General features: G+C 44.5%; 1 protein-coding gene across 1 annotated transcript; it reads left to right on the forward strand.

The window, feature by feature from the left end:
• Positions 1–2,842: 2,842 nt before the first annotated feature.
• On the forward strand, positions 2,843–5,554 carry LOC122846139 (G-protein coupled receptor 151). The gene has a single exon (XM_044142923.1). The coding sequence runs from the start codon at positions 3,175–3,177 to the stop codon at positions 4,309–4,311; it is 1,137 nt and encodes a 378-aa protein (XP_043998858.1). The 5' UTR covers positions 2,843–3,174; the 3' UTR covers positions 4,312–5,554.
• The last annotated feature ends 10,292 nt before the right edge of the window (positions 5,555–15,846 follow it).

Genomic DNA, 15,846 nt, shown 5'->3' on the forward strand with positions numbered 1-15,846 from the left:
GCGGGAACCACGGAGGCTGTCCGGCGGCCGTCCGCGGCGACGAGGAGTCTCTAGGACCGCACGGCGGCAGCGGCGAGGAGCACAAGGAGTCTCTGGGGCCGCCGCGAAGCGGCGGCGAGGAGCACAAGGAGTCTCTGGGGCCGCACAGGCGGCGACGAGAGCACAAGGAGTCTCTGGGGCGCCGCAGGCGGCGACGAGGAGCACAAGGAGTCTCTGGGGCGCCAGGCGGCGGCGAGGCACAAGGAGTCTCTGGGGCCGCCGCAGGCGTGACAGGAGCACAAGGAGTCTCTGGGGCCGCCGCAGAGGCGGCGACGAGAGCACAAGGAGTCTCTGGGGCCGCGCAGGCGGCGAGGGCACAAGGAGTCTCGGGGGCCGCCAGTCTCGGGGGGAAGCACTAGGAGTCTCGGAGTCTCGGGAAGCACTAGGAGTCTCGGGGAAGCACTAGGAGTCTCGGGGAAGCACTAGGAGTCTCGGGGAAGCACTAGGAGTCTCGGGAAGCACTAGGAGTCTCGGGAAGCACTAGGAGTCTCGGGGAAGCACTAGGAGTCTCGGGAAGCACTAGGAGTCTCGGGGAAGCACTAGGAGTCTCGGGGAAGCACTAGGAGTCTCGGGGAAGCACTAGGAGTCTCGGGAAGCACTAGGAGTCTCGGGGGAAGCACTAGGAGTCTCGGGGGAAGCACTAGGAGTCTCGGGGGAAGCACTAGGAGTCTCGGGGGAAGCACTAGGAGTCTCGGGGGAAGCACTAGGAGTCTCGGGGGAAGCACTAGGAGTCTCGGGGGAAGCACTAGGAGTCTCGGGGGAAGCACGAGGAGTCTCGGGGGCAGCACTAGGAGTCTCGGGGGAAGCACGAGGAGTGTCTGTAGGGCCGGCTGGAGCGGCGGCTGGAGCAGCTCGGGTGCGCCCGGCTGGAGCGGGCAGGAGCAGGCTCGGGTGCGCCCGGCTGGGCAGCGGCAGAGCAGGCTCGGGTCGCCCGGCTGGGCGGCGGCAGGAAGGCAGGCTGGTGCGCCCGGCTGGGCGGCGGCAGAGGAGCAGGCTCGGGTGCGCCCGGCTGGAGCGGGCGGCAGGAGCAGGCTCGGGTGCGCCCGGCTGGGCGGCAGGAACGGGCTCGGGTGGCGGAAGCGCTGCTGGCGGCTCCGGCCGCGGAAGCGCTGCTGGCGGCTCCGGCCGCGGAAGCGCTGCTGGCGGCTCCGGCCGCGGAAGCGCTGCTGGCGGCTCCGGCCGCGGAAGCGCTGCTGGCGGCTCCGGCCGCGGAGGGTCTGCTGCTGGCGGCTCCGGCTGCGGAACGGGGGTGGTGGATCGGGAGGACAGAGTCTTGGGTCTGGGAGGCAGCGGTTCTCCAGCCATGACAGCATACGCTGCCTCACGCTCCCACTCTGCCTCCCTCTGCAATGCCACCAGCTCAGGAAGCGGAAAACGTGGAACCCAGAAGTCCAGCAGCAGACCCAAACGGATGGCGAATCCAAGCCGTCTTGTAGCAGCGTACGGCTTGGACATGGCAGCCTCATACTCGCGTATGGTCTCCGTTAATTCTTTTATTTCCTCTGGGTCCATGATGGTAATTGCGTGCCTCACCGTTCAGTTTGGTCGGATCCTTCTGTCATGAAGCGGTGTGTTGGTGGCGGTGAGGCAAACGCAGTAGACCCAGATGAGGTGAGAGGAGTTTTAATGAATGATATAAATAAACAGAAAACACAGTCCACAGACCTGGCAGCACTGCTGAGCGGAAGGCTGAAGCTCACTACAGGTAGCAACAGGTTTTACGAGGACTAGACGTACCTAGACATAAACGGACGTACACAGACTGACGTAGACGTAGACACAGACAAGGATCCGACGAACACAGACACACACAGGTGACGCTAAATACACAAGAGGGTAATCAGGGAACGAGACACACCTGGGAACTAATCAAGGGAAGACAGGACAACACGGAGACTCAGACACACAGGAAACTTCAAAATAAACACAGGAAAACACAGAACACAACACAGAAGGCCATTTGAACTACATGGTCCTGGCAGCCTAGTGGTTAAGGTTCTGTGCTACATGTCTAGACTAGACATGTCAAAGAAACAAATGGCTTCGAATCCCAGGTGGGGCACTGGCAGTGACCATTAAACTACTGGATCCATCACCATCACAAAGGTGTGCAGCAGACTGGATCCGAAGAAGGTCGATGACTGCAAACGACTTGCAGATGAGGCCAGTGAATGGAAAAAATATGATGGCGGTGGTAACCACTAGACAAATGGAGCCACTGCTGGAACCAAATTTTTATTTATTCTAGAAAAAAAAGACAATTCATAGCTTGACTTTATTATTCAGAACCATCCAGGACCATGGACACTGGCCCTCCAGAGAACCAGGGGGCCCATGGAGCTTTTCTAGCCGGGTCTAGGGCACCCAGAGCATGATTAAATTTCAAAGTTATGTTGTTGAATTTCTTGTTTATCCAACATGATTTTATCACATTTTCATTTGAAACATGAAACTATTGTGTTAAAAGTACATAATATTATTTTGTTAATGTAATAACTCCTGAAGTTCTTTTTTTTTATTGTAGCTACAACTTCAGACCATCCCTGTGAAAATTCAGATTCTACTTGAGATTAATTTACACACAAAATGACTCCCCTGCTGATTTCTGAAGGCATTTTTTTTCATTTTTCACATTTGTCTTTGCAAAAAATGACAAAAATGGAAAGATTTTGTTTTTATTCTGCTTCACAATTATTTAATATTTCTTCTCGGTTTGTCCCGTCAAATCCCAGTGATATTTATTGAACTTTGCGGTTTGCAACTGGATGAATGCGGAAGGTGTGAGGAGGTGTGTGTGCGTGCGTGTGCGTGTGTGTGTGGGAGCAGCGATTCCTCTGAGGCTGGAGTGTAAACTGCGGCCGCTCCGCTCGCCTTTACGCGCGCTGTAGCCTGGAGTCCCACTGACGAAGTGACGTGAGCGCCTGACGATGCTAAATGGCAGGACTTGAAATAGCCCGTACCTACCAGTCTGCCCTCCCACTTGCTGCTTGTCAGCACTACGGCAGTTCCTAGGTTTGCTTTTGGAGAGAATTTTGAAACTTAAAAAATATTTTTTTGAAAAAACTCGTTCATTTGTATTTTTTGTTTTCTTTAAGGGGGAGGATAACTTTTTCGAGAAACTCGAAGCAGGAGGAGATGGATATTGATCCACCGACTAATGTCTCCTTTTTCGATTTCGTCGGAGGAGTCCAGCTCCTCCGGGGAGAGGACACCCGGACCGCCATGCCCGTCCTCCTGATCGGGATCTGCGTGTCCGGCGCGGTGTGCAACCTACTGGTGTTGCTGATCTTCATCCGCGACTTCCGGAGCGGCAGGGGCTCTGAGATGAAAGCCCTCCTCGCCTCGCTGGCCTCCACGGATCTGGCCATCCTGCTGCTGTGCGCGCCCGTGCGCGCCGTAACCTACTACAGACAGACCTGGACCTTGGGGAGCTTCGCGTGCCGCACCACGGACTGGTTCCAGCACTCGTGCGTGATCGCGAAAACTTTCATCCTGGTCGCGACCACCAAAGCCAAGCACACGTTGCTGCCGCGCGCCGCCGCGTCGCATCCCGTCCACAGCCCCACGTGGATCCACGGAGCGCTGGCGTTCATCTGGACGGTGTCCGTGATGTTCCCCATCCCGCAGATGCTCTTCGCCGCCTTGGTGCCGCGCGGCGACGACTTCGTCTGCGTCTCCGAGATGCCGGTGTGCGCGTCTGACTTCATGAGTTTGTTCTACAAGATCTACCCGACCGTGGCGTTCGTGGCGCCGGTCATCTTCACGATCGCGTACTACACCAAAACTCTGTACACCGCCGTGAACCACGCGCCGAGCCCGCGACATCAGAGCAAGGTGGTGCTGGTCCTGCTGTGCCTGAGCGGCGCCGTGGGGCTCATGCTGCTGCCCGAGTGGGGGACGTTCACGTGGATCAGACTGGGCTACAACAGACCCCCGGCGGGGCTGATGATGTTCGCGCAGGTCCTCCTTTACGCGTGCAGCGCCCTGTCCCCGGTCGTCCTGATGACCATGTACGACGACGTGCGCCAAGGACTGGTCGCGATCTGGTTCGTCGCAACTTGCAGGAGCGACAAGCACGAGCCCGAGGTGGAGTGCCCGCACACCGAGGGGAACGGGGCGGAGGTCGCGGCGAACGCGGTGGGCAACGCCGTCTCACAGACGAAGGAGGCGACGTTCCCCGACGTGGAGCACTTCTGGACGGGGCGCCGGAACACGCACGTGGAGGACGAGCACGATCCGGTTCCGTGGGAGAAAGAGGAGAAGATGCTGTAATGAACTTTTTTGTTGTTGTTGTTGTTGTTGTTTATTTGTTTTTTAGCAGGATATTTTCAGTTTGTTGTTGGCTGCTTTATAATACGTCCACCCACTCAGACCTTTACTAAAGGCGGTAGTGGTATTGTGAGCATGATTAGATGTAATATAAACTTGTACACTATATGGTTTGGTGTTGTACAGAGCCGGCCCAAGGCATCGGCAAACTAAGCTGGTTACGGGCCTCCACGCCAGCAGGGGAACTAAAGAGCAGTAGAATTGTCACAAAAGTTTTAGAGTAAAGGGTTTTTTTTTTCTATTTGTATGAGAGGACATGTTTTGCTTTGCACGTTTACATTTGGGATTCACAATGTTTAAAATGTTATTTATTCATTAGTGTAGTCCTAAAAAATGCATAGCAAAAACATTCTGTTCATTTGTTTTTATTGTTACATTTTTTAACATGGGATTTTTAAAAATTTTTCTTTAAATGTCTTATTTCTTGATTAATACTAATGCATCAAAATAAATGGTAATGTTAGTTGAAAATATAACTCCAACTTTTAAGCGAAATCTTTTACATTAGAATTTTAGTACATGAAAAACTTTAAGTACATAAATGTTGAGTATTTTTAAAAGTTATTTACTGTGCATATGCTTTATCATATGTGTTTCCTGTTTATTTATTTACTTTCTAATAACTTGACTTTTTTAATTTTCAAAAATTATGAATATTATAATATTTTTTGTAGTACAATTTGAATTAATAGACAGTGATATTCTAAACTTTACATGTAAAATCATATATTGTTAAATATCAAGTGGGAGAGATATTAGTAATCTAAGTCTTGTTTTATTATTACAATGTACGTTTTAGGATGTAACTCTAGAGTTTGACTCTAAAGACTTTTCTGCTTAAAATATTTTTGTTTTTTGTTTTTTCACACTATGTGAAGTGAATGTAATTCAAGCATCATGCAGTTCTTTGTCAATCAATATAATACATTGCATGCATGATCTGACTGTCTAGTTGTAAATCTTAATTCTAAATATTTATAATTATATAAGATATGGAGGCTTTAGGGGAGGGAACATTAGTTGAGCTGGAGGATCAAATTATGTCTAACTCCCAATGAAGCCTTGGACCAGCTCTGTTTCTACTTACTCTTTAAACTTTTATTTTGAATATCTCTTCTCACTTACAACTTTGATGCACTGTCTATAGGACATGTTTATTTATAGGTTTCTCTTTGTGTGACACGTGAGTATTAAAACACTCTGACTTATCAGGGCGGTCATTGTTTTCCTTTTTAATGGCTATTGAGCATGACTTTAATCAGAGATAAAATGCAGTTGGACCTGGATCAAATCTCTCAATTTAATGAAGAACGCTCAGAGATTACATGTACAGTTTAAGCAGAGATCCCTTTTCCCATATTAGATTCACAGCTAATCCACTGGGGCAATTTAGGTCATGTCATAAATGTTGTTTTAGTGAAACCATCATTTACCTAGAGTCACTGAGCACCTGTAAGTTTCCCGCCGTCTCTTTATTATTGTTGATGCTTTTTTTTTTTTTTTTTTTTTTTTGGTCTAGTTTGAATCAATGAACATTAGTTTTCTTTATTATTATTGTTTGGTTACTACCATTCTAGTCATAAAACAAATTTTACTACTGATACGTTATATTCACTTGTTTATTTTGTAGACTGTGAAAATTGTTTACTTTGAATTTTTACCATTATTAAATTTTTTTAGGGTGGGGTTTAAACTCTAAATTTCTAACTTTTAAGCAGTGTGAATATTTCTAGCATTTATCTCGATATCTTTTATATCTCGATAAAAGGTCAAGATTTCTCTGAGAGAAAGAAAAAGCTGTCAAGGTACTGTTAGCAATACTTTGCTTACCTTTTGTAGCAAAATGTTGTTTTACTTCAGGTTTTTTAGGAACCATTACATTTTCTGAGGCGGAAGCTAACAGCTAATGAGACATATGCTACTTGTTTTAGCCAACTTTAGCCGTTTAAAGCAACTGAAACAGAAAATGTGCCTTTTCCAAAGCTATGTTAGCATGTATGAGAGTAACCAAAGAATCTATGACATATATTATGACAGTCTCAAATTTCACAACAAACTAGCTGGTTGGAGTTAGCTTGTTGGAGTTAGCTTATTGGAGTTAGCTTGTTGGAGTTAGCTCCGCTCCCATTGTTACAGTTTATTACTTTTTTTTAGGGAAATACCGTTGATGCATACGCATCTTTTGAAAAATCTCCTGAGTACAGGTTGTAGGTGTTTTGTTAAAAAGTACATTTCCTAAATCACTCCATCACTCTGTGTGAATGTGAACATATGTAAAAAATAAGTTGACCAAATATAGCTATAAATATTCTGGGTTAATATGGTCTTAAACAGACATTTCATATCAAGAATACTCGTTTCCTCATTTGCTCGTTTCGCTGCTCAAAGACAGACTTTCGGGTTGAAAGGTCGTCCCCACGCCACGCCGTGCAGCGGCGGCAGGTCGTCTCAAAGCGACCAGGCCTCCCTGCTCCAGTTCACAATCCACCTCCAGGATCCAATTAGAGGCAATCTCTTCTGGTTCCTCTGACACACAAACATGCGAGCGTCCAAACACACGTCGGGATTTTCCTGGACTGCGGGCTATAATTAGGTCCAGCAGTGAATGTCACTGGGAATTCTAACAGGGTTCAGGCATGTTAGTAATGCAAGGAAGGATTTTTGACACTGTAGTATAGGTAATATTTTTGGCAAAATTTTGGGCTTGCTTTTTTTCTCTTAAACAGAAATTATGAATTTGTTCATATGTGTTACTACAGATCAGTTTTTTTTTATTTTTTATCTTGAGATAAAGTACTGTGCAAAAAGTATCAATTTGCTTTGAATATTTCACATTATGCACCAATTCACTTTTTGTCCCCCACTTACCGTACTTGTACCAATATTGATATTGATATCTGAGGTTTAGTATCGGCTGATACCGATCCGACAAAGAAAAACGGTGTTGCATTGATTCAAATTGTTTATTTTTTTAAAAACGCAGAAATAAATGTACTAAATTACAAATTTCTTTACTACCTCTGCACCACTACAGCACGCTAAGACACAAATAGCTTCACAGGCTTGCTCAAACAAGACACCAACTTTAATTTGTTCAGTCAGTGCAAAAATAAATAATTATGAAAGTGAAACTGACAAAAACAGGATGACCACCTGGTCAAATATGTAAAACAATGAACCTTAACCAATCAAAGTGTAATCTGGTATTCTAACTATGGTGTAAAATAAATAACAAATGATGACGTCACTCAGATCACAAAGCATAGAATTAGACTGAATATCTTAACTTTTCATTTGCGTTCCCAGTCAGCAGTCTTCAAGGTGAACTCAGAGTATCAGGAAGGGTGTGAAATGTTGTTTTTGTTAAAAATACAAAGCTAACTAATTAACCTCAATGACATGATGTGGAGGAAACGATCCAATATGAAAACTGCTAATTATGCGCAGCACCTGTGATAGAGACAGCCAGAATCACAGGTATTAATTTAATAGGTCTCCTATGAACACACCTACTGTGTGAGGAAAAGTCTGTTATGCAATGCAATATCCTCCTCTTTGATGAAAACTCTAAAAATAGAGCGGATAATAGTGTAAAAGAAATGAGTGACCAAAGGGCAGATGTTTGGAGAAAGGGTCCATTCTCAATGAATTAATTATATGTGCAGAAGTGAAATCATGCTGCAGAGCTTTCTTCACCCCCTTCCTCCCCCCTCTTCCTCTCTTGAACCGGTAACCTTTCTTTTCATCAGGGTGGACTAAAATGTCAAATCTGCAGGGGAGTGGGAGTCACAGGCAGCCGCTGCTTCGCTGGTAAACACTTCGATGGAAGGAAACGGGCTCCTTCTGGATGGCTAAAAGATCTCCAAATCTTACGGCAGCTCAGAGCAGAAACCAATAGATGCTATGCACATGCTAACTGGTTAAGAATAATAAGAAAAAGTCTTTTCTATCCTTAAATTACATCCGTGGACATCTGCGCTATTCTGTGCATTTAAATAAGTTCATTGTTGAGATGAGACTTGAGGTGTTTCACACTTGATAGTCGAGTAAGCTCAGTTTGATTGGGGACCAAAATTGCAACATTTGTTACATTTTCAGCTGGTGTGATTCACTTTCACACTTTGAAAAACCTGTTCACCTCCTCGCCTGTGGGGGCGCTGCACCAAGAACCACTGAAGTAAATGACACAAAAACCTCATTTACTTTTGTGTCAATGAGGTCGACGCGAAAGTATCAACCTCATTACCTGTAAAAGACATTTTGCTACAAAAGGTAAGCGAGTTGCAGAAGGAGTGCAACTTCCTTCTTTATGAAATGTAAAACAAAAAGAGAGTGGCATCAGATTTTAGAGGCTGTAAGGTTTCTCTTTTGTCTTTGATAAAAGACCACGACCCATTTCTAGATTTGTTTGTTTGGTTTGGTCATATTTACCCAGAATGCCCTACAGACCTCTTCCTGCTTTTGGAGTGGTCTCTGATCTGCTTGGCATTCACATACGCATTCTAACCGCGACAGAGTTCACTTCGATCGAACAGAGACCTGGGATTTTAGCCAGACCAGAGTTTGGATTTTTCGACTTTCCCTTCCCAAACAAACAAACAAACTAGAGTTTGATTAAAGCGGACTAAACAGGGCTGATGTGAATGCTTTCAAAGGTCAGACATGTCAGTAACACACACTCTACGGTTTGATGTAAAACAAAGGATGAATATCTAGAAGAGCACCTCATTATCTATGTTAAGTATGGTGGAGGATCTCTCATGCTGTGGGCCAGTTTCTCTTCTAAAGGCTCTGAGAACCTTGTTAGAGGGAGCAGCACCATGCCCTCTTTGGCTCATGGTGCTACAGCCAGTTACCAGTTGATTATGTACTAATCTGGTGAATTTTCAGTAAACTCAAAATGGGCTGACATCTAGTGTTATAATAAGATAATGACCCAAAATATAGGATCATAGATAATAGAGAAATGCTTCATCAAGCCAAAATAACTTCTTTTTTTTTCCCACAAGCAAACTTTCTAGACCTAAAACGTGTGATCTGAGCATCCAAACATCCAGCTCACAGAACAGTCCTCCCCCTGCAACTCCCCTACTCAGCTCCTACAAACTAGCCAGCAACAATTAGCGAAACCCTGGAGGAACTGCACATCATCTGGGCTCTTTACATGAGCTACTTCTCTGTCAAAGCTGTTAAAAACATTATGAAAGGGTTAGTAGAGCAGCAAAGTTTTGACCACTTCCTCAAGGTGGAGCTTCTTCAGAAAGAGCAGGAGTTTTTAAAGAGACAGAGACCCAATTTAAAGGTGCTAAATTACGAAGTCAAATATGTTTTAAGTCATACTTGATTTTATGCACCATTTTTATGACAACTAAAGGTAACACAGAAACTTGACTGTGCTATAAAGGGCCTAGAAAAAAAAAGCCCTTTTAATATTGAGGAGCAGAATGCGATCAAGCGAAGTGGGAGGGCAAACTCTCAGACTGGCCCCGCCCACATTTTCTTTTTTTTCTTTTCCTTTTTTTTTTTAGGTTTGTATCAGAATCGTTAAAACGCTAAAATAAAAACATACTAAAATTAAATAAATCAAATAAACTGCACGGTAATGTGAAGAGTGTAAAATAATAAAACATTGTCTGGGAGACAGAAACACATGTATAAATGCTGACCTAAAATATTTGGCCTCTCTGACAACCTTAAAAGGAAGCAAGGCTCATCTGGCAGCTGATTCCAACAGCTTCCAGGATAAAAGCAGATTCAGCAGCTTCTGACGTAATCCTTAAAAAAAAAAAAAACAAGCCTTAAATAGCTTTGTAACCAATAAGAGACCCTACGATCGAAAAGTATTTTTCTTTTTCTGCTTTCCAGATCAGGTTAAACTGAAAGTTGTGAACGATTAGTCAAGATTTATTTTCACTAAACTCACAAGTTTAGAATCCTGGGCATAGCTGCAGGGCTCGTATTACACTTCAGCATGAGACGTTTTCTTTTAGTAGATTTGATATTTTCCTGAACTCCTGAACAGGCAAGGCTTCTTCACTGAATCTGAAGAAGCCTCTGACTGGAGACACTCTGTCTTGTGACAGTGGGTTTGCTGAAGCAGGTGTATGATGCCACCATGAACTCCAATTCCACGTCAATAAGCAAACAGCAGATAGCCTTGATAGATCCTGGTCTGCTCATCCAGGTGAGCCAACAGGAGTCTCTCCAGGACCTTCATGTTGTGGAATGTCGAAGCTACAAGTCTGATGACTGATGGTGAGTTTTCTTCTGTACTAGAGTTAGTGCAGTGCAGACCGGTGCAGAAGATCTTTCCTTCCTAAAGCCATCACCATCTACAATAACTCTTTGAAGAATGAATGAGTTTCACCAACATTTTATTTTTTATTTTTTTGAAAGAATAGCTGCTTGACGGTTTGAGATGCTCCCATGTTTACTATTTCGCTTCAATCCAACTCATTTATTCAGATTTCAGACTTCAGGTGAATCTTCTTTACGTTTTCCAGCGATTGAAACCTGTCTTGTTTCATCTGAAAGCAAAACAATATCGACTGGTGCAAAAAACAACAACAACAGAAAAAAAATCCCACTGTCACACAAAGATTAGTGCTTTTGGAGGGCGTGGGGGGGAGTGGGGTTCTTTGCTACACAGAATGATGTTTCACTCCTTCGGGTTATGTGTGGTTGCAGACCCCCAGTCTGTCTCGTATATTTACGCATCCCTGAATCCGACCCCCGTCAAAAATCAATAACTAGCTTCTAAGAGAGCCGGGAACCTGAGAGAGATTAGTCACTGTTAACACCAGGGATTAAAACCAGTTTGAAATGTTCCATGTCGGTGCCAAATAAGCTGGAGGTTTAAGGTTGAAGCCATTGAAAAGAGCAGAATCCTTCTCTTTCTGTAAAGCAGCACTTGTTTTTTCTTCCCTCGTCACTCAGCCATGGTGCATTGGTGATGCTGCCTCAGGCTCTCGCCGTTGCTTTGTTGGGCTCTCTGTGTCCTCTGTCCTGCGACAACTTATAAAAGGTCCGAGTCAAAAAAAAAAAAAAAAGGACTTAAAAGACGTCCAAATCTGGGTTGCACGTGGAGCTTCACAAAAGGAAGTCGGGTTGCATGAAAAGCACGTTTCATTATTATTCTTTTTAGACTGTATCGGATAAGAAATAAGAACCATAAACAGCTTTCCGCTTGAATTTTGATCAAACCTTACTAAATATACACACAATTGTTCACTCACCCCCCCTTGCAGCCGAATTCACTGCAGCTGTGTTACATTCTCTTCTTCTTGTTACCTGTTTCTCATGGGAAGTCAAATCTGTCGGCTCTGACCTGTTTTTCTATTTACACTTCACTTGTTCTAAATGAACGCTGCCAGACAGCGATGGACCCCGTGGCTGAGCAGGCGAACAGCGCCACCTGCGTCCAGACACGTGTAGAAATGTACGGGGAGAGGACAGGGACCCTTGACTTTTTTTTTTTTAACTTTTTTCTTTTTGTCTTATGCACAACTCTTAGGATTTTGGCCGCACATTTTTATTTATAGATACAAAGTATATCTTTTAAAAATTGCTTTTGGAAGACACATGTATGCTGATGCCGGCTTTTCCAGAACCAGGGCCAAACATGGAGAAGCAGCATTCAGTTTTCAAGCTCTGCTAATCTGGAACAAAATTCCAGAGAACTGAAAAACTGCTGAAACACTGTTTTCCTGTAAATCAAAGGCTAAAAACCCATCTGATTATAGGTGCCTTTGACTTATAGCAACTGGAAATTGACCAACATATTTGATGTGCATATCTGCCTGATGATTTTGATTATTGCATTTGATAAAATGCCTTGTTTATTGTTTGTTCCATAACTGGTTACTATATGATGTTTGTATTTTGTGGAGCCCTTTGAACTGCCTTGTTGCTGAAATGTGCTTATACAACTAAACTTGAATTTTGAGCAAAACTTAAGTGCCAAGTCAAAAAGTAAACAATCGTAAAAAAATAAAAAAATTAAAAAAAATTAAATAAAATAAAGCAGTCTGCAATTTTGACATTTTCAAAACTCAGCCTACCATCCCTCTCCTTGTTCCCAGCTGTTAATCATTTCCTCGTTTGCTCATAACTGCTCCTTCTCCAACTGAAACCATTTACCTGCAGTCAGCTCTTCTGGCTCTTTTGTCATTTCCACTCCCTCCTTACAATATATAAACTCCTCCATTTCTTTTCTTTTTTTTTTTTTTTTTACATCACTGTTTCAAACTCGTCGTCTCGTCGGTTCTTCTGTTGAATTTGTTTGATTGAATTTGTTTGAATTTGTTGATTTGTTTCAATAAACTTTCATGATGTTCATCCCCATTTCCAGTCTGCAATTTGGTCGAACCTCGTGGCAACTTATGCATACGTGCTCCAGTGCAATAATATTCAATAAACCCACCACAGTTTCATGGTTTCTCTGAAAAAATATAAACAAAATATTCAGCAAGATCTATCTGCTAACGTTAAAAACAGAAAAATGTATTATGTTTGTAATGTTCTGGCACAGAAGCAACTATTTCCTGTATATATATATACAGAAATATATATATATATATATAGCTCGTTGGTTTCTGTTATGGTATTGGTAGGGATTGTTCTCACTGCTGCATTCACATTCTCAATCACTCAGCCGTTGTAATTGGCGCCGAGGAGGTCTGTCTGTCATTCCTGCCATGATTCTATTTCTCAGGTCTGTTGCAGCCTCGTTTCCATCATTGTGGCTGCATATTCCCTTTCTGGGCGGGGGCTTGTAGTTAAGCCCCGCCCTCTCTGACATCCAGGTTCCTCCTTTTCGCCGTAGCGTTTGTGTTGTACTTCGTCAATCTCAAGCTGTGATAGCAGCTGCCGTTTGCGGATGTTGGAACACTGAGCTACTAGCTGTTTAGCACTTAGTGTGGACTGGGGATGTCGAAGTAACCATTCCCCCCTCAGTCTTTGCATATAGCCCCTCCGATCGGGGCTACTTGAGTAGTAGCATTCCAACAGATCCAAGTTTTCATCTCTTGCCCATTTCCGCCTCGTTGTTCCAGTAGCCCATTTATCATCAAGGTGCTCTGGTTCCCCAGCACCTGACGCAGACCTTGTTTGGCCGGGCGACGTCTGAGCCGGCATGTTTCCTTGCTTCTTTGTGTCTCTCATGTTATGAGAGACACATGTTATGAGACTGTAGCTTGAAGGATCTTGCCTAAGGACCCAGACAGGATAGCGCCCTTTTTTCAGGTTTCGACCTGGATTCGAACCCGGGTCGACCGGGTGAAAAACCGCTGACTTATCTATTGAGCTATCCTGCCAGCCACCTCCTCTACATGGATGACATCAAGCTGTATGCCAAGAGCGAGCGAGACATAGACTCACTGATCCACACCACCAGGATATACAGCACGGACATTGGGATGTCATTCGGACTAGAGAAGTGTGGTCGGATGGTTACAAAGAGAGGGAAGGTCATCCGCACAGAAGGGATCTCACTCCCAGAAGGAACAATAGCAGACATAGAGGAAGGTTACAAATACCTGGGAATATCACAAGCAAATGGCAACCTTGATGAGATCACAAGAAAAAGAGCCACAACCAAATACCTCCAACGAATAAGACAAGTCCTGAGAAGCCAGCTCAATGGCAAGAACAAGATCCATGCAATAAACAGCTATGCCCTACCAGTAATCAGGTACCCTGCAGGAATAATTAGCTGGCCAAAGGAGGTGATACAGGCCACAGATGTTAAGACCCGGAAACTACTAACAATGCATGGAGGGTTCCACCCCAAATCCAGCACACTGAGACTCTACACGAACCGCAAAGAAGGAGGCAGAGGACTAGTGAGTGTGAGAACCACTATCCAAGACGAGACATCCAAGATCCATAGATACATCAGGGACAAAGCCTCAACAGACAATGTGCTCAGTGAATGTCTCAAACAATGGGGAACAGAACCTGAGGTGCCGGAGGAACCATCATGGGAGGACAAGCCCCTGCATGGGATGTACCACCGGCAAATAACGAAGTGGCTGACATCAGAAAGTCCTACCAATGGCTGGAAAAAGCTGGACTGAAGGACAGCACAGAGGCCCTCATCATGGCCGCCCAGGAACAGGCCCTAAACACCAGAGCAATTGAGGCCCAGATCTACCACACCAGACAAGACCCAAGGTGTAGGTTGTGCAAGGAGGCCCCTGAGACAGTCCAACACATAACAGCAGGGTGCAAGATACTGGCAGGGAAAGAATACATGGAACGACACAACCAAGTGGCAGGCATAGTGTACAGAAACATCTGTGCAGAATATGGACTGGAACCCCAAGATCAAAGTGGGAAACACCCCCGAAGGTAGTGGAGAATGACCGAGCTAAGATCCTGTGGGACTTCCAGATCCAGACAGACAAAATGGTGAGGGCGAACCAACCAGACATAGTCGTGGTGGATAAACAACAGAGGAAAGCCGTTGTGGTGGATGTGGCAATACCAAGTGACTGCAACATCAGGAAAAGGAGCATGAAAACTAGAGAAATACCAGGGCCTAAGGGAGGAACTGGAGAGGGCCTGGAAGGTGAAGACCACAGTGGTGCCTGTGGTCATCGGGACCCTCGGGCAGTCACCCCCAAACTGGAACAGTGGCTACAACAGATCCCAGGAACAACATCAGACATCTCAGTCCAGAAATGTGCAGTCCTAGGCACAGCCAAGATACTGCGTGAGAACCCTCAAGCTCCCAGGCCTCTGGTAGAGGACCCGAGCTAAGAGGAAGAAGAATCACCACCCGCGGTGGGTGAGAAGGGAATTTATATATATATATATATATATATATATATATATATATATATATATATATATTTATATATATATAGATATATATATATATATATATATATATCTTTAAGCAACCATAGAGCTTCGAATTCAAGATATTTGCTTCTCTAAACAGTGAAGAATTAAGGCAACACTGTTTGCAAGGACAGTCCATCCAGAAACTTGTTTATTTCATGTTTTGTTCACAGCTTATTATCACTTATTTCAGGAACTCCTAATTTAAAGGGAGGGGGGGCAGCTTCCACTGCCACGCTGGGAAAATTACATTTATGATTGCTAGTCTTCACAAAGCCAATGTGAGCGCCGTACGGGACGAAATGAAAGCGTTTCACAGGTTGTAGGGAGGGGGGAGGATTCCCCAGGAGGAGAAAAACTGATTCCAGCGTGTGAAACTGGTGACGCTTTGACTGCAACAATAACAAGCGAGGATAACGTGGTTTGTTTATTCCTCGTTTGCTGAGTCTGATTTGGGGAAACGATCAATGGATGTAGCAGAAAATCCATCGGGCAACAAACACTTTTTGTCTGAGACATATTTAATCCAAAGATTTATGAATTTACGAATAAATTGAGTAACACTGATTTGAAGATAGTGGATATTTATGGAATCACTTATTTGATGTTTATTTAATTGTCATCATTTTGTAG

This window comes from Gambusia affinis, linkage group LG16, assembly GCF_019740435.1.
Source record: "Gambusia affinis linkage group LG16, SWU_Gaff_1.0, whole genome shotgun sequence".
Taxonomy (NCBI): Eukaryota; Metazoa; Chordata; class Actinopteri; order Cyprinodontiformes; family Poeciliidae; genus Gambusia; species Gambusia affinis.